The following is a 25,739-nucleotide window of genomic DNA, read 5'->3' as shown; positions in this document are numbered from 1 at the left end:
CAATTTCTAGTTTACTAAAAAAAATTTTTGCTTTAATATTTTGAAATAGATTTGGGTCGACTAGTTTGCTTTTAGTCAGAGCACTTGCTAGGAAACCAAGATTGTAAAGTGCTGGTGCCCGGACGTGCAGCAGGGTTGATTGGGAGCAAGACGTCATCGTGGGAAACGTGTACTTCTTCGGATTACTGCTTGGCGGATTAGAAACCCGCAGATCAGTCAGTCCGAAGTTAGCCCTGATTAACTGCCCTGGGTGCTTCTGGGCCAGTGTGAGGTGTTTGCTAGATTCAGACCAATACTGGTGGTGATATTTCATTCGACAGAACATTGAGTTAATTTTTACTTAAATCCAATCTAGGCTAATAATGAAGCTACCAAGAATGATTAAGAATGTTAACTAAATGTTGCCCGCTCTCAGGTTAGTCTGCCCCCATGATTTTGTCTGCCCACATGCTTCTGTCTATCAGCCTCGGCCTCCGGATCAGCTCTCGTCCAGGCATTGGTTGGATTCAGGAAGAGTGAAACCCATGATTTAAAGGGCTCACTTTCCACCTGCATCGTCCGCATGGTCCAACTTGCCTTTGGCACATATTTGGGGAAATCTTCGGTGGTCCTACATCTATTACAATGACTGGTAAAAGGAAAGTGAGTTTCCGAAGGTGTCCCCTTAGTCACCTTGACAATTTTCAAAAGCGAAACTTGCGCTCTCGATTAGCTCCACTGAGTCTGCGGGGCGCGGAGTCCCTGCCCAGGTCAGCAGCGCCCATCCGGCTGGTGGGCGGGGATGGGGCGGAGCCTACACCAGGCGTGGTCTTCCGTGGGAGAGAAGGCGAAGCTTTGCCCCACCTTCTGAAAAAAAAAAAAAACCTGCTCTCTCCCAGCCAATCAAGGCGGCCTATGCAAATAAACCCTTGTCGCCCGGGTAACCATGATGCACGGTAGCCAATGGAAACCATCAACTCGTGTTCCGGCTCTACGATTGGGACTGAAGTAAGGAGATAGAGGCCCAATGAGCTGTGGGAACGGTCCTCGGCGGGTTGAGGGGCGGGGATATGCAAATATGGTTTGAAAAGCCGGCGGGAAATCTGAGTTTCGCGGGAGGACCTTGGCGCGTAAACCGTATCCCTTCATTCATTGTCAGCAGCAGCTTCCTGGAGCCATTTTTCAGCTGCCGGCCGCAGCGCCCGGGCTGCCGCCGCCGCCTCGCAATCCGTTGCATCGGCCGCCCCCGACGCCTCCATCCTCCCTCGGGGCCCGATATCCGTGCGGCCGGGACCCTCCTCTCTCCAGAGCCCCGATTATTTTTGGCCCCCGGGGCCCGTGCGGTGCCGAAAAATAAAAAGAAAAGAGAGAGAAGGGGCTCGGAAGCGCCGGGCGGGGAGGAGAGAAGGAGGAGAGACTTGGAAACTCCGACTGCAAATAATAAAGAAATTGAAAAAATACATTAATATACCATAGCAATAAAAAGAGCAGGAGCGAGAGATGAAAAAGGGGATCCAGCCCGCCCTGGAGCAGTACCTGGTGACCGCCGGGGGTGGGGAGGGGGCGACTGTCGTCGCCGCCGCCGCTGCAGCCTCCATGGACAAAAGGGCACTGCTAGCCAGCCCCGGCTTCCCCGCCGCCGCCGCCGCCGCTGCCGCCGCCGCCCCGGGCGCGTACATCCAGATCCTCACCACGAACACTTCCACCACCTCCTGTTCCTCCTCCCTCCAAAGCGGCGCCGTCGCCGCCGGCCCTATCCTCCCCTGTGCCCCCGGCGCGGAGCTGACCGCCGGCAGCCTCCTCTACACCACGCCGCACGGACCCTCCGGCAGAGCCGGGCTGCTGCAGCAGCCACCAGCGCTGGGACGCGCCAGCAGCGGCGGCGGCGGCCCTCCGGTAATGCCCTCCCGTCCCCACTGTCCCCAGCCCAGGCGGGGGGTGGGTTCGCACCGCGCGGGTTGGTGGGCGCGCTGCGGGCTGCCCCGGGAGAATGCAGGCCGAGCCCCGTGGGCCTCTGGGCTGCCCCTCCAGCGAGGGTTTATTGTTAGACTTGTGCGCTCCCCTCCGCGCCGGTGGGGCTGGGGGACGCGCGGGGCCGTGGGGATCGCCTCGGCGCGAAGAACATCAGACACTCTGAAACTTTTCGTGGCCCCCCCCTTCTTTTCCTGCACTTTTCCCTACCCCCATTCTCCCCTCCCCTCCAACTCGAAGCTTCCTCTTTCTCGGGCGTAGGATGGGGTCACGCCCCGGATGGAGAAGGGGGTGGGGGAGGGAGTAATGAACTGGGGAGTGGGGGACTCTGGGGGAGTGGAAACCGGGGGACCATTGGGCTGATCGCCCCTCGCCGGCCTCCGAGGCCCGTGGGCGGCCGGGGGATCCCTCAGGCGTGCTTGGAGCGCAGAGGTTATGCTGGGCTGCGCTTGTCACATTTTGGGATCTGTAACTCCCGGCAACAAAGGGGCTGGGGGCAGTCGGGGGGGATCTGGCAGGGGAGGCGGTGGAGCTGGCAGTCGGGTGCGGGCCGGGGCGTGAGCTGTCTGGGGGTGAGGGGCTAGCCAGGGGGCGCCCCGGCCTGGGCGCATCCTGGCGGTGGCAGCGGCAGCGCCCGCGTGGCCCGAGCGCCCGGGCCTTCCCCGCCGGGCCCCGGGCCTGCCCTTGACCCGCCTCTCCCCTTACCCCTTCCTTCCCCGCCCTGTCCCCCTCCCCGCCCCCCGGCGACGGAGGGCGGGTGCAGCCGTGTTCCCGTCCCGCCGCCCGGTTCTGTCCCTCTCGCCGGGACCCGCCGGTGACGTTTCGCACACGTGCGCGGAGGACGCGCCTGTGACTGGGGAGGAGGCGGCGGCGGGAGGGGGCGCTGGAGGGGAGAGGGGGCACCCACTTCCTCCTGCTCGCCGGCTCCCTGGCTCGGGACGGTCCCGGCGCCCTCGCACCCGCCCCCGGCACGGCCACCCTCCCTCTCCTCTCCCTACCCCCCCACGGGCGCCCGCCCTCGCCCGGCGCCGCCGGTCTGCTCGGCCCTCCGGGCCCCTCTCCAGCCGGCCCCCCACCTCTCCCGGAGCCAGGCTGGTTTCGGAAATGCCCTTACAGCAGCAGGTTAGTGACCGGGACCGCGCGGGGGCTGCCGCCGCCACTGGGGCACCGGGTTCTGTTGGGGGGCCTGGAGCCGAGAGGGTAGGCGGTTGAGCGGGGTTTTGGAGTGGGAACGGGGGGTTGGGTGCTGGAGGGAAATGAGTAAGCAAGAAAAATCTAACTAAGTGAATGCCCCGGCCTCCGGTTCTAGGGACCTCTGGGCGCGAGTGTCCGCCCCGGGGGGTTGGTTTGGTGTTTACGTGTGTTTTTTTTTCTAGGGGGGCCTGTGGATGGGCGATTGAGAACCGGAGGGGGCTCCACGCCAATGGCCGAGTTGAGCTCTGCTTTCCGTCTTCCTTCCCTTGTGCTGGAGGGGGAGGGGGCGGGTCAGAGGGTTGGGTGTCCGTAGGTTTCCCAGGCCACCCGCCACCCCCACCCTTTGTCCCTGTAATTTATAAAGCGCCTTTGAGAGATGATTTAGGTCAGGATTCGGCTCCTCTTTTTGTCGGTACTAGAAAGAAGTGTGGCCCGGAGGTCCGTCCACCCCCACCCCCACCCTTCTCCTTTTCTTCATTCCCTTCCTCCATGCCTCCTGTCTTCACCCTCGTGGTCAGGCTTGGCCCCCACGAGGCTAGAGACGAACCAGACTCAGTTAAACAAATGGATGGTTGATAGAACCAATCGTTGACCTCATCTTGTCTCAGCTCCAAATGGGTTTATTTTTTGGAGGATCAAGATTTTGCAGGGGTCTGTAAGAAAGTCAGCACATAAGCAGTATTTTGGGAAATGAGATGGGTTTTTGGAATAATGAAAATTTTTATTTCCTTACGCTTCCCAGTTTCTCCCCTTGTAGGATCTTAACTGTTTTACAGCCCCAGAGATACTTGCTGGGGATGTGTGATACAGTCTTAGTCAAAGAAGGTGCTTTTTTTTTTTTTTTTTTTTTAGTGACTAGGGTCTGCCAGCAGAGGGGAAACAGTACAAGTACCTGCTTACACATACAGATCCCTCTGCTGGATTCTCAGTTACAGGAATATTCCATGCTTTTATTAGCATTAAGTACTATTATTGACTTGACCTAAACTTGCTTGGACATATTTTAAGCATATTTGCCCCCTACACAGTTCTGTTACTACATCGCAAACCTAATCTTAAACAACCAGCTATTGACATACTTCTTGGATTGGATTCAGATTTATGAGAGGGTAGTTTTGATAATAGGAATTTGAGACCACCAGATTGCTCCCCACCCCACCCCCCCCTTAGCCTGCTTGTTGGGCCAGGTCTGCAAAACTGTCTAGCCAAACTTATATGTAGTTCATTGTATTTAAGTGTTTAAAGTATAAAAAATTACCCTCACCACCTTCCAAGTTATTTCAAAACTTTGTCTTCTTTGCCATGAGAACATATGTAATTCTAAAGTCATGAGCCCTGAGTACAAAGTTTGATTTGCTTTTTTCTTATCAAAACTGCATTAGACTTCTATTTAATTCTTGAAGTTTACTGATATTTATTCTCTAAGCAGGAACAACAACATGGGGATAGCTAAGTGATTGGCAGAGCAAAGAGACCATTTAAACACTTTGTGTCCAAGAAGTGGTTGGGAACTTGTGCTCAGATGACCAGAATTGCAGACCTACCTGGATCTTATTCCATCCATGTTCTGTCTCAGGAACATCTGAGAACTTAACCAGGAGCAAATTCTTCATCTTTTTTAAATGAGAAAAATTATATATGAGTACGCTCTTATTAGCTGATTGCCTTTCATTTATAAGTTGTATGATCCTAGGCAAAAAACTTAAATAGGGACAGTAACAATACAAACCTGAAGGGTTTTTTTTTTTTTTTTAGGTTTAAATATAATAATGCATGTAAAATACTTAGAACAGTGCCTGACAAATAGTAGACACCCAATAAAATGAGTGTGCAGGAATAATCTATAATAATAAAAGTGTAATGTGCTAATTAGACTGGACGCTTTGGGACAAAGCCTCAGTGGTGGTGGTGGGGGGGGGGGGGGGTGGGCGGCTGAGCCCCCTTGCATGAATTTTGTGCATCAGGCCTCTAGTATTTTTTATAACTTAGAGAAATAGTGTAAGACCATGTGTACAACTGCTCCTTTGTTTACATATATGAGGAAAATGGTTAAAAGTTTTCTAAAGTAATTAAACGTAATTAAATTTTTCTACCTAGTTAATCTGTTTTTTTTAAACCTATAAAATATAGCTATCCTAGCACTGGGTAAAACAGGGACATGTCAGTATGACAGGCCTATATAGAGGTGGTGGTGTTCAACTGCCCAAGCATGAGCTTGTACCTTGTTTGTGACAAATTTAGGCAACTCATTCTCACTTTTCTGCTGAGTTCCATTCCACCCATAACTCATGGAACATGCCAACTTTTGAGAACATCTCTGCTTAGTGGCTTTTAGATAACTGAACACTCAATTTTAGATGGTGAACCGTTGGAAATGGAAAAGCTCTAGAGAAACAGTCAGAGGTGCTATTTTCTGGAACAGAAAGGGCTTCTTCATTTTCTGCCTCCTAAAAAGAAACTGAAATGATTTCATTCTACTCCTAGAAAACTTAGGCTCTATTAATGCAAGAGACAATGGCCGGTTACATCTGATTTAATGTAGTGCAGTCATAGCAACCCACTGATTATACTTGGTAAAGAGCCCACAGTGCTTGAAATTTCCATGTAAGCATGGAGGAACCATGGGTGCTTTAGCTGAGTCTCTTTTTTCCTGTGCAAGTATAAAAGAAGAAAAAATGCCAGGTTCCTGTGGTTCAGCACTCAGTAGTCTTGCTTCTGCTGAGATATATGATTGATGCTTAGTTTAAGATAGGAGATAATTTTTAGTCACTACCTACCCCATAATCGAAGTTTTAGTATAAAACAGTGCTCAGACTTGGGCAGTACAAATAGCTCAGTGCCATAATCAGTACCAAGGGCGCCACTCTAATCACCCTCTGAAACAAAGCACCCTTACTTAAATGTGGCACCAGGAGCTAAGGAACCCAAGCTTGTGAACAGGAAAGGGTTTTTTTTGTTTTTCTATAAATCCTCACCTTGTGTAATACTTGGAAGAGTAGATGCTGAGATTAAGTTGTGCTGTGTAAAGCTAACTTGAAAACAGAAAATAATACTCAGCTTAGGCATGGCTAACAGCACCTGGAGATTGAAAGACTGAGGAAAAGTTGCTTTTTTTCTCATTTCTCAGAGATACAATGCAGTACTTTTCTTTCAACTCTTCAGTCTTTATTGCCATCCCCATAGACATACCATCCACACCTTTAACTCCCTTCGAAGGCAAAGCTTCAAATATTCAGTTAATTTTCTGGCTGGTTTTCTAATGGATTTATATATATTTCATTTGCCCAGTTTACATCTACTTTCCAGGCAGACCAATTCCCATTCCTTTAAAAAATACATATATTTTGACTGATTTCAGAGAGGAAAAGAGAGAGGGAAAGATAGAAATATCAGTGATCAGAGAGAATCATTCATCGGCTGCCTCTTGCACGCCCCACACGGGATTGAGCCTGCAACCCGGGCATATGCCCTGACCAGGAATCAACTGTGACCTCCTGGGGCATAGGTCAACGCTCAGTCTTTATTGCCATCTCCATAGACAAACCATCCACACCTTTATTTTTCTTTTAATCTTTATTGTTCTTTTCCTGTGTTGTTTTTTCTTTCCTAAATATTTTTATTGATTTCAGAGAGGAAGGAAAAGGGAGAGAGAAAGATAGAAACATGAATGATGAGAAAGAATCATTGACTGGCTGCCTCCTGCATGCCCCATTCTGGGGATGGAGCCTCTAACCCATGCATGTGCCCTTGGCAGGGATCGAACCTGGAACCCTTCAGTCCGTAGGCCGACACTCTATTCACTGAGCCAAACCGGCTAGGGCCATCCACACCTTTAACTGGCCAGGCTCCCTTTGCTTTTCAACCACTATTAACATCTTAAATTAGGATATGTGAAAATTAGTTGCCTATGCTCATCAAATCAAGTCCCTCATAGATTCCCATGAAACAACCCGAGATAGTGCCAGGCAAAGAAGGTAGATTTCACTTCTTAACAGATTATCTTTTTCATTTTAGTTTTTAAAGAAAAGAACTTCCTTGAATTCTTTGAAGTACTAAGCATGTGGTTTAATACATATTTTCGTGCTTGGTAGCAGCTTAAAAATAGTGTTTCAGGGACTATATTTACAATTGCTAAGAAGCATTCTTTGTGTTCTCCTAATCATTTTTCATGGAACTAAGAAGGTAAGATAACTGGGAAAGTGGTAAACATAGGAAACCACTAATGGTATCTCCTTCCTCCTACTCTGATCCTCTCTTTGGCTTCAAAGAGTGACTTTGAAAATGTATCTTACACAAGGAAAAGTTACACAGCAGAAGGTACAAAAAAGCAACAATTGAGATGGGGACAGGAAACTTGGAGGGAGTAGGTGGAGGGGTTGATGTAGAGGGATAAGGCCTATAGCTTTTGCTTTAGTAAGAAGGAATTTGGTTCATTTTCTGCTCTCACTTTTGCTTCAAACACTCTTCCCCCCAAAGCAGTGTGCTTTCAGAACTCAAAGAATATGCAGGTTACAGGAATGCGTTCTCATTCTCCTCCCAACCTTAACTGGGGGTTAGTCTTGTGGCCACAACAGTGGGCAATTTAACTTTGAATGATAAGAGATAACGCCCACTGGTTGCCAGATTGTATCACAAACCCCACCACTTTGCTTTATGAGAGAACCTGAGTGAAGCAGGCCACTGCTTAGCTTTGAAAACTAAAGCAGAGGCTCATGTCTTTGGGAGGTGGATAGCAGTGAGAATTGACAGCTAAGCTAATGGAATGGGAGGGAATAAAAAGAATAAAAGTAATGAATTTTAGCTTCCTTTCAATTACCTGTATCCCCACCGTCTGGGGCCATTTGTAGTGTCCAGGCAATGTTCTGATAACTTGACAGTCCCTAAGAACAATACTTGAGGTTAGCGTAGGCAATAATTGATGTTCCCAATGGTCTTCAAATCATAACATTTGAGAGCTGTGAAGCAAGAGTCATCTCCTTTGACCCAATCCCTTTCATTTTGTAGGAGAGGAAAATTAAGGCCCAATGCTGTTAAGTTACTTGCCCAAGGTCACAGGCTAGCTAGTGCCCAAGTCAGAACTGAAACTGGAGACGCGAATTGTTGGAAGCAGCTTCATTCTTCAAGAGAAGGTTAACTACATCTCATATGTGTCCTATATGTGAAAATTGGGATGTGTAGAGTACATTTTAGATTGTCTTCAGGAGTGGTTAAATTTTCTAAAAATGCACACACACAGAAGTGTCCTTCCAACAGTTTTCGAGTAACAACTCATTCTCAAAGACAAAATAAGCGAAGCTATTTTAGTTGTTAAATGCAAGGTAATTTTTTTTTCAAATGGAAGGAATGACTGACTCTTATAAATATATAGTTGTATTTTTTTAAAGCTTCGTTGTATGCAAATATGATTGTTTTCTGTGGAAACCACATTTCTGGTGCTCAAAGGTGAAACGTACTTCACAGAATAGAACCTAAAAGGCCTTTGACAGTTTTTCAGGAGAGAGGCGCGGTGTAGCTCTGGAATTAGCGGGTTTGTCCGGGCCATCCATGTCCTGAGTGTTGTGGTTTTCAGAGGACCCTGGGCCTTTGCCCACCAACATGGTACTGGGTCCCTTCCCCCAGGAGGTTTCTGATTTAAACAAGTGGCTGGTCCGTTGACTCTTTCAGAGGAAGCCACCATCCACTAAAAGCCAGAACTAATTTTCTTAAAATGTCTTCTTTTACTTGTAGAACCGAGAAAGCTTAAAAATAGAATCACTTCAAGTCCTGAAGCCTAAAAGTGAAACATAATCCAAGGTGGCTGTAGTTCACCGACTCATTAGGGGCAGGGATGGATATATGGCTTGTCTCTGATCCACGAATCAGAAAGGAGCCACGTGTAGATACGGCCTCACAGCCAGTGAGCGGGAAGTAGCAATTAATGATGAGAGCTGTATTTACCAGTGAAGCTGGTTTCCCCTGGAAGGCTTTTTAGTGGACAGAGTCCATCTTTCAGGGAGTGGAGGAACTGAATGCCCTTGGTCCTCCCAGCCAGCTCATGCCTGGCTACCCCGGAGATCCTTTTGGCTCCTCTGACTACTGAGAAGGGCTTCTCCTCGCTCGTTTTCAGGATCCTGAAGGTTGTGGCTCTGTACACTGGGGGGTCATGGAAAGTGACCCCCTATAGTTTCACCCCTGCTCTGCCCTTTTCTGTTTCTGATGTCGTAAGGCTTTAGAAGTATTAAACCAGAGCAGCAGTCCTGTGGCCCCATACTTCTAGTCTTTCTGGGTCTGGCAGCCCTTAACAGTGGTTCTCAACCTTGGCTGCACATTAGAATCACCTGGGAATCTTTTTAAAATCCTGATTTCTGGGCCGCATCCTCCGGAAATTCTGTTTCTTTGTTACTGATGTTGTGGCCCCACCCCATAACAAAGGATGAGGCCCAGAAATCAGGATTTTAAAAAGATTCCCAGGTGATTCTAATGTGCAGCCAAGGTTGAGAATCACTGCCTTCGAAGAAGAGCAGGCTCATGACCCACACCCTCCACCAAGCAGGTGATGTGAAGGGCAGCTGAGTGTAAGAGCAAGACAATGGCACCTGGAGCCTGAGTGCCTGGTTCTTATACCAGCTCTGCTTACTACTTAGCTTTGTGTCTTTAGGCAAATCACCCTCTGCATCTGAATTCCCTCACCTGTAAAGTGGGGGAATCATTGCAGCTACCTCCCTGGGCTTAGGATTTGAGTTCACATTTGTCAGGTGCTGCCACGTGGGAGGATGAGCGAGTGTTCAGTAGATTATTGGTGCACTGCCCTTCCCTTCCACAGCCTTCTATCGGGCCGTCCTCTTGTGCTTTATTTTCTTTGTCTTTTCTTAAAAATTTTTATTATTAGTGTGAGAGGAAGGGTGAGGGAGAAAGACAAACATTAATGTGAGAGCAGAGCATCGATCTGCTGCCTCCTGCACGCCCTGCTACCGGGGATCTGGGCATGTGTCCTGACCGGGAATTGAATCAGTAACCTTTGGGTGCACAGGACGATGATGCCCAGTGAACTGAGCCACACTGGTCGGGGGATTGAGGTTTATTTTCTGAACTAGCCCTAGTGTTCATTGAAACCCAAAACACCTTGCTAAAAATGACGGTGATGGGGAGGAGTGTACGCCACGGGGTGGCTTTCTCCTAACTTATTCTTTAGGATCTTTGTATGTCTTTATAAGCTGCTGTCCATTAAACTTTTTATAACAGCACTTTCAATGGTAACAGTGTTGTGACTAAAGTCTTTATTTCTGTGATTAAATATGTTAATACAGTTGCACTGTTAACATTAATTGCACTGTTAACATGATTTCACTTCTGCACAGTAACCTGGCTTAAGACTGAATGGCAGAAATCAGGGTGTTTGTCATCTCTGGGCCCTTGGAGGTTCCATTGTGGGCGGGGGGTGGGGGACGTGGTAGTCTTGCTCTCCTGGGTCAGGGAACCTGCCCTTGGGCCTTCCTCCCCATTGTCACCTCTCTCATCCCTCACTTTTTGTGTTATGACTGTTCTTCCCCTTACCCCTCACCCGTCCCTCTGCCTGGCTTTTAGAAGGATGCCAGAATTTCAGCCTTCACTGGCTGCTTCCGTGACTTACCAAATTAATTACAGCCTTTTCCCTGGTGTTCGGCGCAAGGTGAAATCTTGTCTTCCCCACGTTGCTTCCCGTTCTTCCCAACTCGGATGCTGGCATGGCTCAGCGGGTTAGCTGGCCAAGGTTTCCTTCTGGTGCATTCATTTGCTCATGGGTTTTCTCCTCGCTCTCTACCTGGCTCTGGCTGCCATCCTTCCCACTGGCCCATCAAGGACACCTGCACAGAGCCTTCCCTGATTCCCTCACATTAACTGCTTCCCTGTAGCACATCTCAGTCTGCCTCATAGCCTCACCATCGGCGTTCTTGACTTCTTCGTATCTGCAAGCTGCAAGAAATCAGCCGGGTTTTCTCATCATTTAGTCCTTGCAGCGCCTTCTGCGTTGTAGACTCTCAAAAATTGCAGTAGAGGCGTTTTCATTAGATGCCTACCGTGTGCTTGGGGCCCCAGTTGTCCTGTTGAGGATGCAAAGAAGTAGGAGGTGTGATCCGCCCACTCTTGGAATGGGAGGGGAGAAAGAGAATAAAAGTAGCTGGAGTAAGTTTGCAGGCTGTTTGGGGAGACAGGCTTTAAACAGAGTTGATTCGAAAGCAAGACTAAACAGGAGTCAGGGGGAAAGCAAGACTCATCTAGTCCTCAGCTGGACAGCTTCAGCAGGAGGTGCCAGCTGGGCCTTAAGAATGGGGAGGCCATGGCTCCCTGTGCATTAGAGTACACATGTGAATCACCTGGCTTATTTAAAAAATTACCAATACTCAGCCCCATCCAAACTAATTAGAACCGCTGGGGGCGGGGTCTGGACATGGGTATTTTTTTAGTGTCCCGGGTCATTTTAATGCATTCACTCAATTGGAATCACTGAGCCTAGAGACGGAGAGTGAAAGCTGGGGAGGTTGTTCATGGCTGGGAGAACATCATCAGGCAAAGGTAGGGAGGCAGAAAGTAGGTTCGCACAAGCAGAGACCAGTTGGACTGGAGTCGATTTGGGGGAAATCTCAGGCCCTAACGTTGGCTGTGCTGGTCTAGAATATAGACTGCCTTCCTGCAAGGGCCGGGCAGGGAATTGGGGGGTGGGTAAGTAGTGTGGGGGTTGAGCAACAAAGAAGAAATGCCCTATCAGAAAGGGGCCATGGGACCCCTGCCCCAGGCCATCGCGGCCAGAGGGAAAAGCAGACCTCATTTGTTGCCAGATCTTCAACCTTAAAGTGCCAGAAATTTAAAAATGTTGGCTCCATTGAAAAGGAAAAAGGGAAAGCCAAACAAAATAGGTCTGTAGGCCAGATTTGGCTTCAGGGCTGCCACTCAGCAGTCCCTGGTCTCTCGGATAATAATAGCTAATGTTTATCAAGTGCCTGTGTGTATGGAGGGCACTGAACTGAGCACTTTACACACATTAGCACATTAGCCACGTAACAACCTGTGAAGTGGGCATTATGACCACGCTTGTTCTGCACAGGAGGAAACAGGCCCTGGGGGGCTGAGGGGCTGGCTCCAAAGTTGCAGCTTATTCCTGGTTGTTATCCTCTGTTCTCTGATATTGTATTAATTACATAGTAGGGACCCAAGATGCCTGTCCCCAGAAAATAATCCAATGCTTTTCCAAGCCTACCTGATAATATCAATTGCCTGTAGCCCATTTCCAGGCTCCACCCACCTCTACCCTCCATCAGAGCAGCACCAAGGTCATCTTCAGCGAGCGCTTGGGAAACACCGCTGTCGGTAGTTGAGCTCAAGCAAAGGTTTCTTGAAGCTGGAATGACCAGGTGATGCTGGAGCCGCCTGCCAGAATCAGTGCACAGTTTGTTCATCTCAACTGCTTCCTCAGTGGAGAGAACAGCCCTGCAGATCCCAGGGACCTGGATGGGTGCCTGGGTATTCTACACCCACCCTTGTGGTACCAGTGTCTGGATTTCCAGGTCCTTGCTGAGCAAGCCATCCAAAGATGGGTCACCCCAAACCCAAAGGAGGTAAAACAAGAAGGGGTTCCCCAAGGCTTGAGAGTCTTAGCTTAGGAGGTTCGAGTGAGCACTATTGCTACGTAACAGGTACCAACACCAGCTGCGAACCTGGGCAAAAAATTCTGGACACCTGCTTTCAAAGGGTGTACCTGACCCTATTGTAGGAAGGCTTTTCATTCTGTCAGGTCTGGGCCTGCCTGAAACAGGTTACCAAGTGATCAGAAGGCCAGGAATTTCCCTGGGAAGAGAACCAGGGCATCCCATTAGAGTATGGGAGGTATGGATTGGACAGGTCTGAAAGCAGGACAGCTATAGTGACCGTGGGAAAAGGCAGGATGGAAGTGAGGGACAGGCTGAGGGAGAAAAGAAAGAAAACCTTTGACGCCTTTTAATTCCTGGGGCCGAAAGAATGGATGAGGTTGAGCGTTTCTGATGCCAGGGTGTACACTTTGTGGAGGGAATGGTTAGTTCGGTCTGAGTTGGTTGTGAGTGACATCAGAGGCCATCGGGCTTTCTCAGAGGCTAGGGCTGAGCGCTGGAAATGGGGCTTTGGCATACAGGTTTCAGTGGAAGTCTGAATGAGCAATCACAAGCCAAGAACTGGTCTCCCTAGCCTAAGAAAAAAAATTGAGGTGCCACAAAAACCTCTCATCATCTTCACTTCTCCCTCTATGATATGAAAACGAGACAGATTCATCAGGTTGATTTTGGGGGATCAATATTGTCAGGACTCCCAGAGATGAGCCATCGGATGTTATTGATTAGGTGCGTTAGCAGGTCTGGGCTGGCTCCTGTGTGCTCTGAGAAAGCCCACAGTTTGCAGCCTCTCAAAGTAGAGAGCCAGCTGCAGAGTTCTGTGTGTAAAGAAAGGTCACAGTTGTCTTGAACGAAGATGGCTTTTTCAACCATTATGTCCTATGCCAGTGGTCGGCAAACTCATTAGTCAACAGAGCCAAATATCAACAGTACAACGATTGAAATTTCTTTTGAGAGCCAAATTTTTTAAACTTAAACTATATAGGTAGGTACATTGTTATTAACTTAATTAGGGTACTCCTAAGCTGGCCTTCGCTAAAAAGGTCCTCAATCTGATTGAGGTATGTTCGCTGAGGTTGACCCCTTCCAACTCCCATCCACACTCGTCTTGCATACTTGTTTCGTCTATCTGCTTTCCGAAAACCGACTTCTGCGCATGGGCCACGAAATTTCAATTGCACTGTACATGCGTGCCTGCACGTGGTGTTTTGTGGAAGAGCCACACTCAAGGGGCCAAAGAGCCGCATGTGGCTTGCGAGCCGCGGTTTGCCGACCACTGTCCTATGCTCTCAGACTTTGCTGATTAAAGAAAATCTTGAATGGTTAGCATATTAAAGTTTAAAAATGAGAGTCTTTGAGTACTGTCCCTGAGGAAAGAGCTATGTAAATTCTAAGTATCTTTGTAATTGATTTTTGGACATGTAACTTGTGTCTAACCCTACTTACAGCACACCTACAATTGACTAATTTTTGTTGCTAGCAACACTTGTGACGATCACCCTAAGGTGGTGAAGTTTCCAACCTTTCCTGTTGCTGTTTTCCTTGTTTGCATCTCAGACACCTTCACTCTGGGACTAGACTTGAGGAGGAGGTTTTCAGCCCTGGGATGTGGTGGTGGGTATGGAAGGAGCTTAGGACTGGAAGACCTGGCTCCAGAAACATGCTGTCACTTAACCAGCCCAGCCTGTGACGTTTTACAAATTATATAGCTATGAGCTGTAGTTACCTAAAATAGTGTCCCTGTTTCCTTCAATGGTTGCAAGGATTAAGTGAGATAGTGTTTATAGGAAATGTACTGTGTTCCTAACTAGCATGTGCCACCTACCATGGTAAGAACTCTGAAGTGTTGGTTGAATCTAAATTCTCAACATTTTTACCCGCTTCAGGGGAAACAAATTTGGACAGACGCTTATGAACACCTGCTTTGTGCAGAATGCAGCTCCCAGAATTCCAGGGGTTACCAAGGGGACTAAGATGCTCTGGCCCGCAAGGAGTTTATCAGCAGATAAGAGAGATGAAAGACAATGATGGTCATAAGAAAATATTGATGAAGTCTTAGGCATCCAAGCCGGGGATGGGTGGGGGGAGGGGGGGGGGGCGGGATGGGGGCCTGGGAGGGAGACAGAGAAAGCTAGTGAAGGGTTTTGACACCGTTGACATTTTGGCCAGATACTTCTTTGTGGTGGAGGCTGTCCTGTGCCTTGTGGGATGTTGAGCAGCATTCCTGGCCTCCACTCATTAGATGCCAGTAGCACCCCACGTATGACAATCAGAATTGTCTGTGGGCATTGTCAAGTGTCCCCTGGAGGCAAAATCAACCCTCCTCCCATTGGTTCTCAGACCGACTGACCCAGACCTTTTCCTCTGGCATGCCTAACCATGGAACCCCACAGCTGTCCCTCACTGATCCCACTCTCCCTAGCTGGTACGGCTGCTCTGGGTAGCCAGCCGGAGCCCTCCATGTCTGTTTCATGGTCATGCGTTCTACGAATAGGCCACTGGGAGCTTTTCTGTAAGTTGGGGAAGCAAGGATCAAAGTCTGCAGTTCAGGACAGGCCAAGGAAGTTTCGCATTTATCATTTACTCAACTGGGTAAATAAGGGAGACGTTCTGCTCAGGACTAACATCTCGGCATGGCTGTTGATCCCAGCTTCACCATGGCTAGTTGATGATGTGGGCACATCACTGCCCCTCTAACCTGTTTTCTGACCTGTTAAATGAGGGTAATTAGGGTTAAATGGAACGCCACAGTGCCTGTGACATGTTGGCTCCAGGGCTGGTCAGTGCTAGACACATCCAAATGCTTGTTGTCGTTGTATTATTGCTGTTGTTGTTGCAACTGTTAGCAGCCATTTCCTTTGTTGCTGATGCCCCTGCCACCACTTTTTCCCTTGCTCATCCCGCCCCATGCTGGCCAGTCTCTGCCACTGCCACGGGGCATCCTGACTCACTTGACGCTTGCTGATTTAGCGTGTGTGTGTGTGAGGCACCTAGTGTGTGCCAGCCCCAGTTGTAGGTGCTGGGGAAACAGGGTCGGCACAGATAAAATCCCCTGCCTTTGTGTGGTGGCTTGTGTCATAATTGATGAAGATTTTGCCACATAGTAAGTACCCTGTTCCTGTCTTTGGATTCTGGCTGTGTTATTTACTTACTAGAGGCCTGATGCACGAAATTCGTGTTAGAGTAGGCCTTCCTTCCTCCGGCTGCCGGCACCGGCTTCCCTCTGGCACCCGGCATCCAGGATCCGGGCTTCCCTCGAAGCCCCGGCTTGTGTCCGGAAGGTCATCCGGAAGGACGTCCGGTCTAATTAGCATATTATGCTTTTATTATGATAGATTAATTTGTCTTTATTGTTGAAAGTATTACAGATGTCCCCCCTCCCCCGCCCCCCCCCCCCCCCCCGCCCATTGAGCTTTTCCACCCCGTACCCTCCTCCCCCCGCCTACCAAACTTGTCTGTGTCCATGGGTTATGCATATATGCATATAAGTTATTCTGGTCTGTGTTTTTAGAACAGTGGTTATTACATGGTGGGCTCGGACCCGCAGCACTTGGGAGCTTGTTAGAAATGCAAAATTTCAGGTTATTCCCCAGACCTACTCAGTCAGGAACTCTGAGGTGGAGCCAGCAGTGTAGGGTTTAACAGGCGCCCCAGGCCATTCTGATGCACCAAGTTTGAGGGCCACTATCTGGGGAAAGATACTTTTCAACAAGGACTGAGGAAGCCCATGGCCTTCAGTGGGCTAGTGTTATACATGGTGCCATCAGAAACGGTGTTGCCCACATAGTGCAATTCTAGTAACAGCGGAGCTTAGGAAAGCTAGTCTTCGGTATGTGAAGATAGTTTTAAACCGTGCCCTGGGATCTCTCCCTGGGGCTGCAGTCCTCGTCCCCTACCCCCTCACCCCCTCCCATGAGGTGGAAGGGCCTGCGTGCCACAGCACAGAACTCATAACAGAAAGGCTTGGCCACCCTTGGGCTTTCATCATCCAATGGACAGGGAGCTTCCTTCCCCCCTTTTCTCTAGAGACGTTGACATGTTTCTTTGACAATTATTTTCCTTCTTTTAATTTCTTCTCTCTTAGTCATCCTCTTATCTAGCACCATAAAAAATCTTTATACCTATAATCAAATCGCCAACCAGATGTACAAATGAAATGGTCGATCTCTTTAGGTAACTTGGGCATTTGAAGATCTGGTAAGGAGTAAATGAAATGAGAGACCATGGAAAGCATCCAGCCTAGAGCTGCGTACGGAGTGGCTGGCCACTCGACAGACATGGTGCAATTCCTGCCCCTACCCCCAATTCATTAAAACCAAGAAGAGCAGCCCTAACTGGTTTGGCTCAGTGGATAGAGCGTCGGCCTGCGGACTCAAGGGTCCCAGGTGCGATTCCAGTCAAGGGCATGTACCTTGGTTGTGGGCACATACCCAGTAGGGGGTGTGCAGGAGGCAGCTGATCGATGTTTCTCTCTCATCGATGTTTCTGACTCTCTATCCCTCTCCCTTCCTCTCTGTAAAAAAATCAATAAAATATATTTTTTAAAAATAAAACCAATAAGGACAGAATAAACACTACTGTTCTTGACTACCCACCGTTTGAATGGGTGTGAATAACCATCGTATAAATTATAACCAAAATCATGGAATCAGAAGTTGTGATTATTTAAAACTTTTACTAAATTTATATGTAATTACATAAACTTAAAACACTCAATAGATGTCACCTGGTTTGTTTTCATAAAGATGGATGGAGGGAAACACTTTAATCAGATTGGCAGAGATTCTTTACTTCTGCATCAGCCCAAACCTGGGTCTGCTGATAGGTAACTTGTTGATGTAATGGCCATCTTCAGTTTACAAATGCTAATTAATTTCTGCCGTGTTCATTTTCGTGTTCGAAGGGGTGTGTGGGATGAATGGCTAGTTCCTTGATAAAAAGCTGTTTCTTGAAAATGCGTGTGAAGGATTATAAGGCTTATGACCTAGGTTTGTCTTGGTGGTTCTCTTCTAAAAATGTCCCTCTGTCCAGTGGTGGGCATTTCATTTCCCTTTCCATCCACTTTCAGCCAAAACAACTTCTGGTCACAGGGACAGTTTTAGGTCTGCTCTCTGTGGCTGTTTATAATATAGAGGTTGGGAAAGTAAGGCCAGCGTACTCATTTCTTGCTTCCTGCCTTCCCTGAAAGGATGAGGATCAGCACTTCTCAGCCCTTGAGTTTCAAAGTTTGCTGCTCTATATAGCAAGGTGGCCAAGGTGTGGCCCTTAAATATGCGTCACCTCTGAACTTCCAGCGTGACTCAGCTACCGCCATCCTTTTCAAAATAAGGTTTGTGGACCAGAGTGTGAGCCTCCCCTCTGCCCTGTGGAGTCAAAGAAATTGGAATGGAGCCATGCTGTCCACACAGTTGAGTTATGTAAATATTTGTTAAGATGGCTCTAGACATGGATTGTCACATTTGATGGTAACAACTTGCCAAGTGTTGAGACTCTTCTGAGTCTTGCTTTTCCTCTAACAACAAGTAAGAATAATGTTGTTCAAATGGCCTGCTCGTTGGCTACTCCTTTTAGATAAGGTAGGTCTCCTGCTATTTTTGCACCTTAGAGGAGAGATCTCAATAGGAATAGATATAGGCCCCAACTTTGCATGATTAGGAGCTCCGCTGTATTGCTCAGGGGGAACTCCTTTGTGTTCATCAGAGTTCTGAAGACCAATGAACTAGAACTCAAACTTATTAATTCACCTGGAGCAATAATACCCGGCAAGTGGACAGTTGCAGAAATTGGTATTGCTTTGTGTTCCCGATCAGGAGATTATTAGCTGAGTCAGAATAAAGGAGCTGAGTGACTGTTAGTGTCCTCCAGCTGCGACAGCTGCTCTGGATCCCACCTGCGGAGGCGGGGTTCTGCTGGCCGCTTTCGGTACGGAGTGGACGCTGGCATTTAGTCAGAGGTCCAGCGCTGACTTATGAAACCCTGATTTTGTTGCCCTTTTTTTTCTTTCAAAGAAAATACGTTTTTTGTGTGTGTTTTTTGCATGCTTGCTATTTAAAGAAATCAAAGAATATATGTCAATGGAGTAACATTTAAAATACCCCTGCTTTCCTTCCTAGAGGTAACCACAATAACAGCTTGGCCTTCCCCTTTTATATCCATTCGCAGATATACTATTTTATATAAAAATCGTGGCTTGCAGTTTGTATTTAGCAAGGAGTTACACATATTTTCATAGGATGTCATTCTTCTTGGTAATAGCTGCACTCCCACCCGTGATATGGATGTGCCCAAGTGTAGTTAGCTCTTCCCATCTGACTGTTATTTCTCTTTAACTCTCGATATCACACAGAGTGCCACATTGCATATCCTTGTACATATATTTTTGAGCACGTGTGTATTTCTGTAGGCTGGATTTCTACATATTGAATTTCTGCCATGGGGCACATATAGTAAAATGCTGATAGATAGGCCAACTTGTCCTCCAAAAAGGCTGAACCAATTCTTCCTATCACCAGTGGAGACAGGTCTGCTTTCTCGTCCTCTTTCCAGTACTGGATAACATTAGTCTCTGCACTTTTGCTAATGATGGCATGGTACCTCCTTATTTTTATTTTGTGCTGCTTTCACAATTACTACTATTACCACCATCCCTGGTACTACTATTACTGCTGCTGGCTAATATTTATTGACAGTTTTTATGTGCCAGGATTGTTTTAAGCGCGTTGTGTGAAATTTAAACTTCAACATCCCTGTGAATTTGGTATGATTATTGTGCTCATTTTGCAGAATGAGAAATGGATTAGTACATTTATTCCTGTATTGGTTTTACAAGGCTGTTTAGAATTTTCTTATTGAATTATTGGAACTTTTAATGAGTTACAGACATTGGACTTCCTCGCGTGTATGTGTGTATGTGTGGTATAGTAAGTATTTCCCCTGTTTGTCATTTTTCTTTTCATTTTATCTGTGAAATGTATATCTCTCTATAGAAGTTTTACTCATTTTTAAAAAATATAAAACTATAAACTTTGAGTTTGGTGACTTGTTTTGGGAAAGCCTTTGCTAGTCCCCAAATTATAACAATATTCCATGTTTTCTTTTGACTTCATAATTTTAATATTTTGAACATTAATGTCTTTGGAAGGGTGTTTGTGTTTTAAATTTTATTTTGTATATTTTTATTGATTTCAGAGAAAGAGGGAGAGAATCATTGATCAGCTGCCTGCTGCATGGACCCTACTAGGGATCGAGCCTGCAACCTGGGCATGTGCCCTGACTAGGAATCAAACTGTGGCTTCCTGGTTTGATTCCTAGTTCATAGGTCAATGCTCAACCACTGAGCTACAGTCGTCAGGCAGAAGGGTGTTTGTGTTTTAAAGATTTGATTTTATATTTTCCCAAATGGATAGCCAGTTATACTAGTACCGTTTATTGAATGGATCAGCCTTTCCCCATGAATCAGAAATGCCACTTGTATCATATTGAAGCAAGCACTTGGATGCATGTGTGTGCAGGGATCTGTGTTGGTCTGTGTCTGGACCTTCTACTCCACTCCTTTGATATCTTTGCCTCTTTCTAAGGAAACAGCACACTGCTTTAAATACAGTAGCTTTGTGGTGTGTTTTGCTATATAAATAGGGAAAATCCTGCCCCCTTTCATCTTATACTTTTTTTAAAAATATATTTTATTGATTTTTTACAGAGAGGAAGAGGGATAGAGAGTTAGAAACATCAATGAGAGAGAAGCATCGATCAGCTGCCTCCTGCACACCCACTACTGGGGATGTGCTCACAACCAAGGTACATGCCCTTGACCGGAATCGAACCTGGGACCCTTGAGTCCGCAGGCCGACGCTCCATCCACTGAGCCAAACCGGTTACGGCCATCTTATACTTTTTTTTTTTTCATTAGGATTATAGTGTTTATCATTATGCTTTTATTTTCTTATACTTTATTGAAGATTTACAGATTCTCCCACCCACTGTGAACTTAGAGTAATAAGAAAGAGGATAATGGCCTACCTCATTGGCGATGTGTGCACTGGGAATGGTAAATGAGTTTTTTGCATATATTATTTCATCTAATACCGCAACCCTTTCTCATCTGTAGATGAGGAAAGTGAGGCTCAGCAGGTAAGCCCTGTATTCCAAGCTTCTGTTCTTGACAACGAGAGAGCCAGACCAAGCGATTTCAAACCTCTCTTTTAACTCTGATGCTACCCGGACACTTGGCGACTCCTCACCAGTTGTTTATAGGCCTTTGTCTAGGATGGTGATTAGGTGTCTTTGTGTTCTGTGGGCAGCCAGTGAACATTGCAGTGTTCATTGTGTGAGATGGAAGACCTAACATGATTTCTCCTGAGGACTCACATATTGGGGCAGCAAGAGTTGAAAGAGTCAACTTTGCCGAGGGAATTTGTTCTAACTTAGGACGTGGGTCCGGGTGGGACCACAGTATAAAATACGCATAAGTGAGAGGGGAGGGAAGTCATTTAGCAGATGCTTCTTCTTAGGCCCCACACTTGTTTAGCCCCTCCCTCAGCTCGGACAGCCTGGGTCTGGCCGTGGTTCGGAACACAAAGGTGAGGAAGACACAGCCCTGGACATTAAAGGGCCAGGCATTCTGGTGGCAAAAGCCATACCCAACCCAGGAGTTTGTGCCTTTTCAAAGAAAAGGCAACGCGTGTTAGCTCCCCAGTGGAGGAACCCAGCTCTGCAGTGGGTTTGGAGCATCTTTCCTCTGTGTCTCCGTCAATGCACCTACCAGCCTAAACCTTCCCATCCCGCAGGTGATGGATTGCCTTTAGAGTCGGTTTCTCTCAGGTGCTTTCTGTTGATTCTTAAGGGTGAAAGTCATTTTCTTTGGAGAACTTTGAAACTGCCTCTCAAACAGAAGTCCAGCTGAGTTCCCGCTGGGAGCCTTGGAAAAGTAATCCTATTTATTAGTAGTAGTATATTGATTTTGTGTGTGAAAATGGACTCAGAGGCCTGTGACAATGAGTGTATTTGAAATTATAATTTAAAATATCTAACAGAATAGCTGTGCAGAAATACAACCCCAGAATATAAATGATTAGATGCTTAGTGAATTTCTCGAATGCATGTAATTAAATTGGCAATAAGTAGGTCAAATTTGTTTTCATATCCTAAATCCTTTAATTTACCTTTTCTTTAAGAATCACTGGTGTAAGCATGGAGGAATGGCTATTAAATCTTATAGGCCTTTATAATATATAGTTGTGCTTTGTTCACTTATTTGTTTAATCAGCCCACATTGCCCCATCTATTATTATAAAATAGAAGGCACCTCATCAAAGAATTCTCCTTTCTACTGCATGACTGCACTCTTCGTTTTGTGAAAGCTGACAAGGTTTCCTTCCAGGTTGAAAGGTAAATGTATAATTATTTTGTTAATTTATTTAGCCCATGATGCCTGACCTTGATTTTTACGTCTGTAGTTATGGCTGGTACATCTACTTCATTCCCAGCCTTCCCGTTCCTGGTATCTCTCTGATCACCACCTAGTGTCGCTCAGGGATTACGATCACAGGTGGGCCTGCCGGGCTGTGCTGGTGGTGACTGCGGGTGCTGGTAACCCTGCTGTCCATGGCTTTGCCTCGGCTGACCTGGGCTTTCTCTCACTCCCAGGCTTCAGCTTTCATCTGCCCGCTCTGTTAGCAGTTTTCTCCATATTTCCTTTAAAACAGACTTTCGCTTCTTCCTTCCCCCTCTTCTCACCCCCCCCCCCCCCCCCCCCCATGCAACTGCCCTGGCATTCTGGCTTTTTCCATTCTTGACAAATGATCTGTCCACTGTAACTGTAGCTCCGCTATGCTGATATCTGTTGAAATTAGACCTAGAATCTAAATGTGGCTTCATGAAACGATGGGTGAGACATTTTTCTCTTCAAATAGTCCGTGCCGTGCTGGCATCCCCGATCACCTATCTGTACCTTTTTTCTTCACGTGCTGTTGGGAGGGGAAATGGGTGATGTGTGTAATATGTGTCTGAAAGTGACTTAGGATGAAAAAGTTCTGTATGAGGGGTGGTGTTGGCTGTTTCTTTGCCTCTATAATCAAGCAGAGATGTTCACCACCATTGCTGCCTGCCTTCCCCAAGCAGATTGAATAGACTTCAACCTAATTGCATTTCTTATCATGTAACAGGAATCAGGAACCCTCCCTGTGCTCACTCCTACAGCTACTTCTTACTTTAACGATGAGACTTTGTAACCCAAAGATTAACCATTTCATTTATGTTTCTTGGACTGAGCTACACACACACTTTGTATTTGGTCCTTTTGCTCATAGAAAAAACAATAATTTGGGCCTGAAACTACTCCTGCAAAATAGATACATGGCAAAGGTGACTCTCTTGGTGCTGGAGGCAGGCCAGGCTATATGGGGATTACTTACCTGGAACTGGAGGCTGCTTAGGAGAGGGCTTGGCGGGGCCTGGGTAGCAGTGGGGTTTGCTTTGTAAGTCAGACTCGGGGACATGGAACCTGGCACGGGTCACAGCCTGGATGAGGTGGATCAATTCTTTCACCTCTCAGCTCCAGTTTCTTATCTGTCAAATGTGAGTCATCTTTATGACCCCCTTCCACTCAGGCCTTCCATGACTCCCTCCAAGCCCCAGGGAAGGTTTTGCAGCTCTAGACGCTGCTCATTCTGCCGCCATGCCATGCCATGCACCAGGAAAGGGAGTGTCTTTGGGGGTGACTCAGAACTTGTACAAGGAAGGGAGTGTCGCTGGGAGTGGCCTCCTGCTACTTGCTTATACCCTTCCCATCCAGACTTGATGTCTCTCTCTTCTCTTTTCAAAGTCCTAAGGGTTAATTATGATGTTTACTGTTTACATTTGCCTTCCTGATAGTGCTCTTTCAAAGGGAGTTGGCACCAGTTCATTTTCAGGTCTAAGTAGACCTCAGAATCTGGGAGTGGTTCTCCTGCTGTTGGAGGATGTTGCAGCCCTTCAAGAATCTGAATATCACTGCCTGCAGGTTGCCAGGACTTTGGTTCTTACCCTCCAACAACTCACTTTATTGCCTTAGTTCTTGCAGTGAATCTGAGAAATACTGAGAAACGTTATTTCCAGTTACAGGTGAGGAAACAATGAAGTCAGAGACATTGAGTGGCTTTCTCCTCTCCTCCCCACCTCCTGTCCCCTCCTTCCTCCCGCCCCCATGATGAGAGAGCTGGTTAAAGGGTTAGACTTTGAAATTACTTGGGTTTACAGCCTCACCCGGTGGGATCTCGGGCAAGTTATTTCACTTTGTTAGACCTGAGTTTCCTCATCCATGACATGGGACAATTAATGACCTACCTCTCAGGGTTGATGGAGGGACACACTGAATGAGAATGCAGGGAAAGTATTCAGAAAGGTTATCGTCTACAAGGGTGGGCAAAAGAGGTTTAGGGTTGTTTTTATGGTAAAAGACATACAGGTTATGTTAATTACAATAACTGTATTAACTCTGTTCTGGGTACTATGTTAAACTTACTTTTAACATACTTTTGCCCACTCTATATATATGTATATTGAGCAAGTGGAGAGCTGGGACTAAAACCAGTTCTCTGCTGTAATTCCTGTATTAGCACACAACTTCCTGTCCATAAAGAGATTTAGAAACATCTTTAGATAAATAGATCTATTTATTTTCATTGTATTCAAATATATTTAGAACAATTTCAATCAACATAGATTTGATGGAGACTTTGCTATAGCTTTTTCCCCCCTCTTTTGTTATTCTAAGCTGCCCTGTAATAATATTTTTAAAAATTGCTGGGGCCCTAGCTGGTTTGGCTCAGTGGATGGAGCGTCGGCCTGCAGACTGAAGGGTTCCAGGTTCCGTTCCAGTCAAGGGCCCATGCCCAGGTTGTGGGCTCAATCCCCAATAGGGGGCGTGCAGGAGCAGCCGATTGACGATTCTCTTTCACCATCGATGTTTCTATCTCCCACTTCCTCTCCCGTCCTCTCTGAAATCAATACAAATATTAAAAAAAAAAAAAAATTGCTGGGAACTCCAGAGTGTAATTGCCAGGGAGGGCCAAGACACTAAAGTTTTCCTAAGCCAGTGGTTCTCAACTGGGCACAGTTCTACCCACCCCTACCCGCCCCCCCCCCCCCCCCCCGGACATTTTTGGTTGTCATAACTGGGGGGAGGGGTGGAAGGGGGAGCAGGGACGGGGGAATGCTACTGACATCTACTGGGCCGAGTCCCCCTCACAACAAAGAATTTTGGGGCCCAAAATGTCAACAGTACTGAGGTTTAGAAGCTGTGCTGTCGGGTAATTCTGTTCCTATTGCTAGCAGGCTTTCTCCCATGATTGCAAAGTCAGTTAAGTCTTTTCAAACAAGGTGTATTCATTTTCTAAGGTATATTGGGTTTCCATAGGAAAAACCTTTAAAATGCTGAAAGTCTAGGACTATTTCTTTCCATATAGCTTGAGGTATATAAAGCTTTCAGATCCAATCAGAAATTTTCATAACAGCTTTTTTTTGTGTGTGGGTTCCCCCCCGCCCCCCCAGTATCACATAATCCACATTGCTGTTTTAGTTTTTATAAGCACTGAGTAAACAGTAGCAAGCTTTGCAAACAAAATGTATTTTTACTACATGGTAATTGCTCTTTTTATACAAATAATACTTGGCTTTTATTTTTATGCATTGATTTCTAGGGGAAATTTAATATTTGTTTTTAAACTCTCTTGTTTCTTTCAAATTTAGCTATCCTAATTGTTAGAATGAACCATCAGTTCTAAAATGAATCCTGTCAGAATAGCAGCTTGTTCTAACTAAGCATGCTTTGAGCATTCTGCTGTGGTTTATTGTAGTAAAAACAGGAAGTTTCTACTTTAAATAGAAATTATGCTTTTAAATTCTAATTTTGCTAATTTTCCATTCTGGAATATTAAGATAATGGGATGCCAAATTCAATTTGAATTTCAGATAACACATTGATATTTAGTTAAGCATATCCCATACAATATCTGGGAT

General features: G+C 46.6%; 1 protein-coding gene across 2 annotated transcripts in view; it reads left to right on the top strand.

Moving 5' to 3' along the window:
• Positions 1–1,285: 1,285 nt before the first annotated feature.
• Positions 1,286–25,739, top strand: part of E2F3 (E2F transcription factor 3) — an 83,906-nt gene continuing 59,452 nt past the window's right edge. Inside the window, exon 1 of one of the 2 annotated variants that reach the window (XM_070405654.1) lies at positions 1,286–1,875. In XM_070405654.1, coding sequence (XP_070261755.1) covers positions 1,480–1,875 — 396 coding nt within the window. In that variant the 5' untranslated portion in view covers positions 1,286–1,479. Of the gene's footprint in view, positions 1,876–3,053; positions 3,073–25,739 lie in introns of those variants that run through there. The other variant, XM_070405655.1, reaches the window with a different exon arrangement.

The sequence above is a fragment of the Myotis yumanensis genome, unplaced genomic scaffold (genome assembly GCF_028538775.1).
Source record: "Myotis yumanensis isolate MYYU_CA2020_CCGP unplaced genomic scaffold, mMyoYum1.0.hap1 SCAF_2, whole genome shotgun sequence".
Classification (NCBI taxonomy): Eukaryota; Metazoa; Chordata; class Mammalia; order Chiroptera; family Vespertilionidae; genus Myotis; species Myotis yumanensis.
The sequence above is the reverse complement of the archived record's forward strand: the minus strand, read 5'-3'. Positions and strand labels throughout refer to the sequence as shown.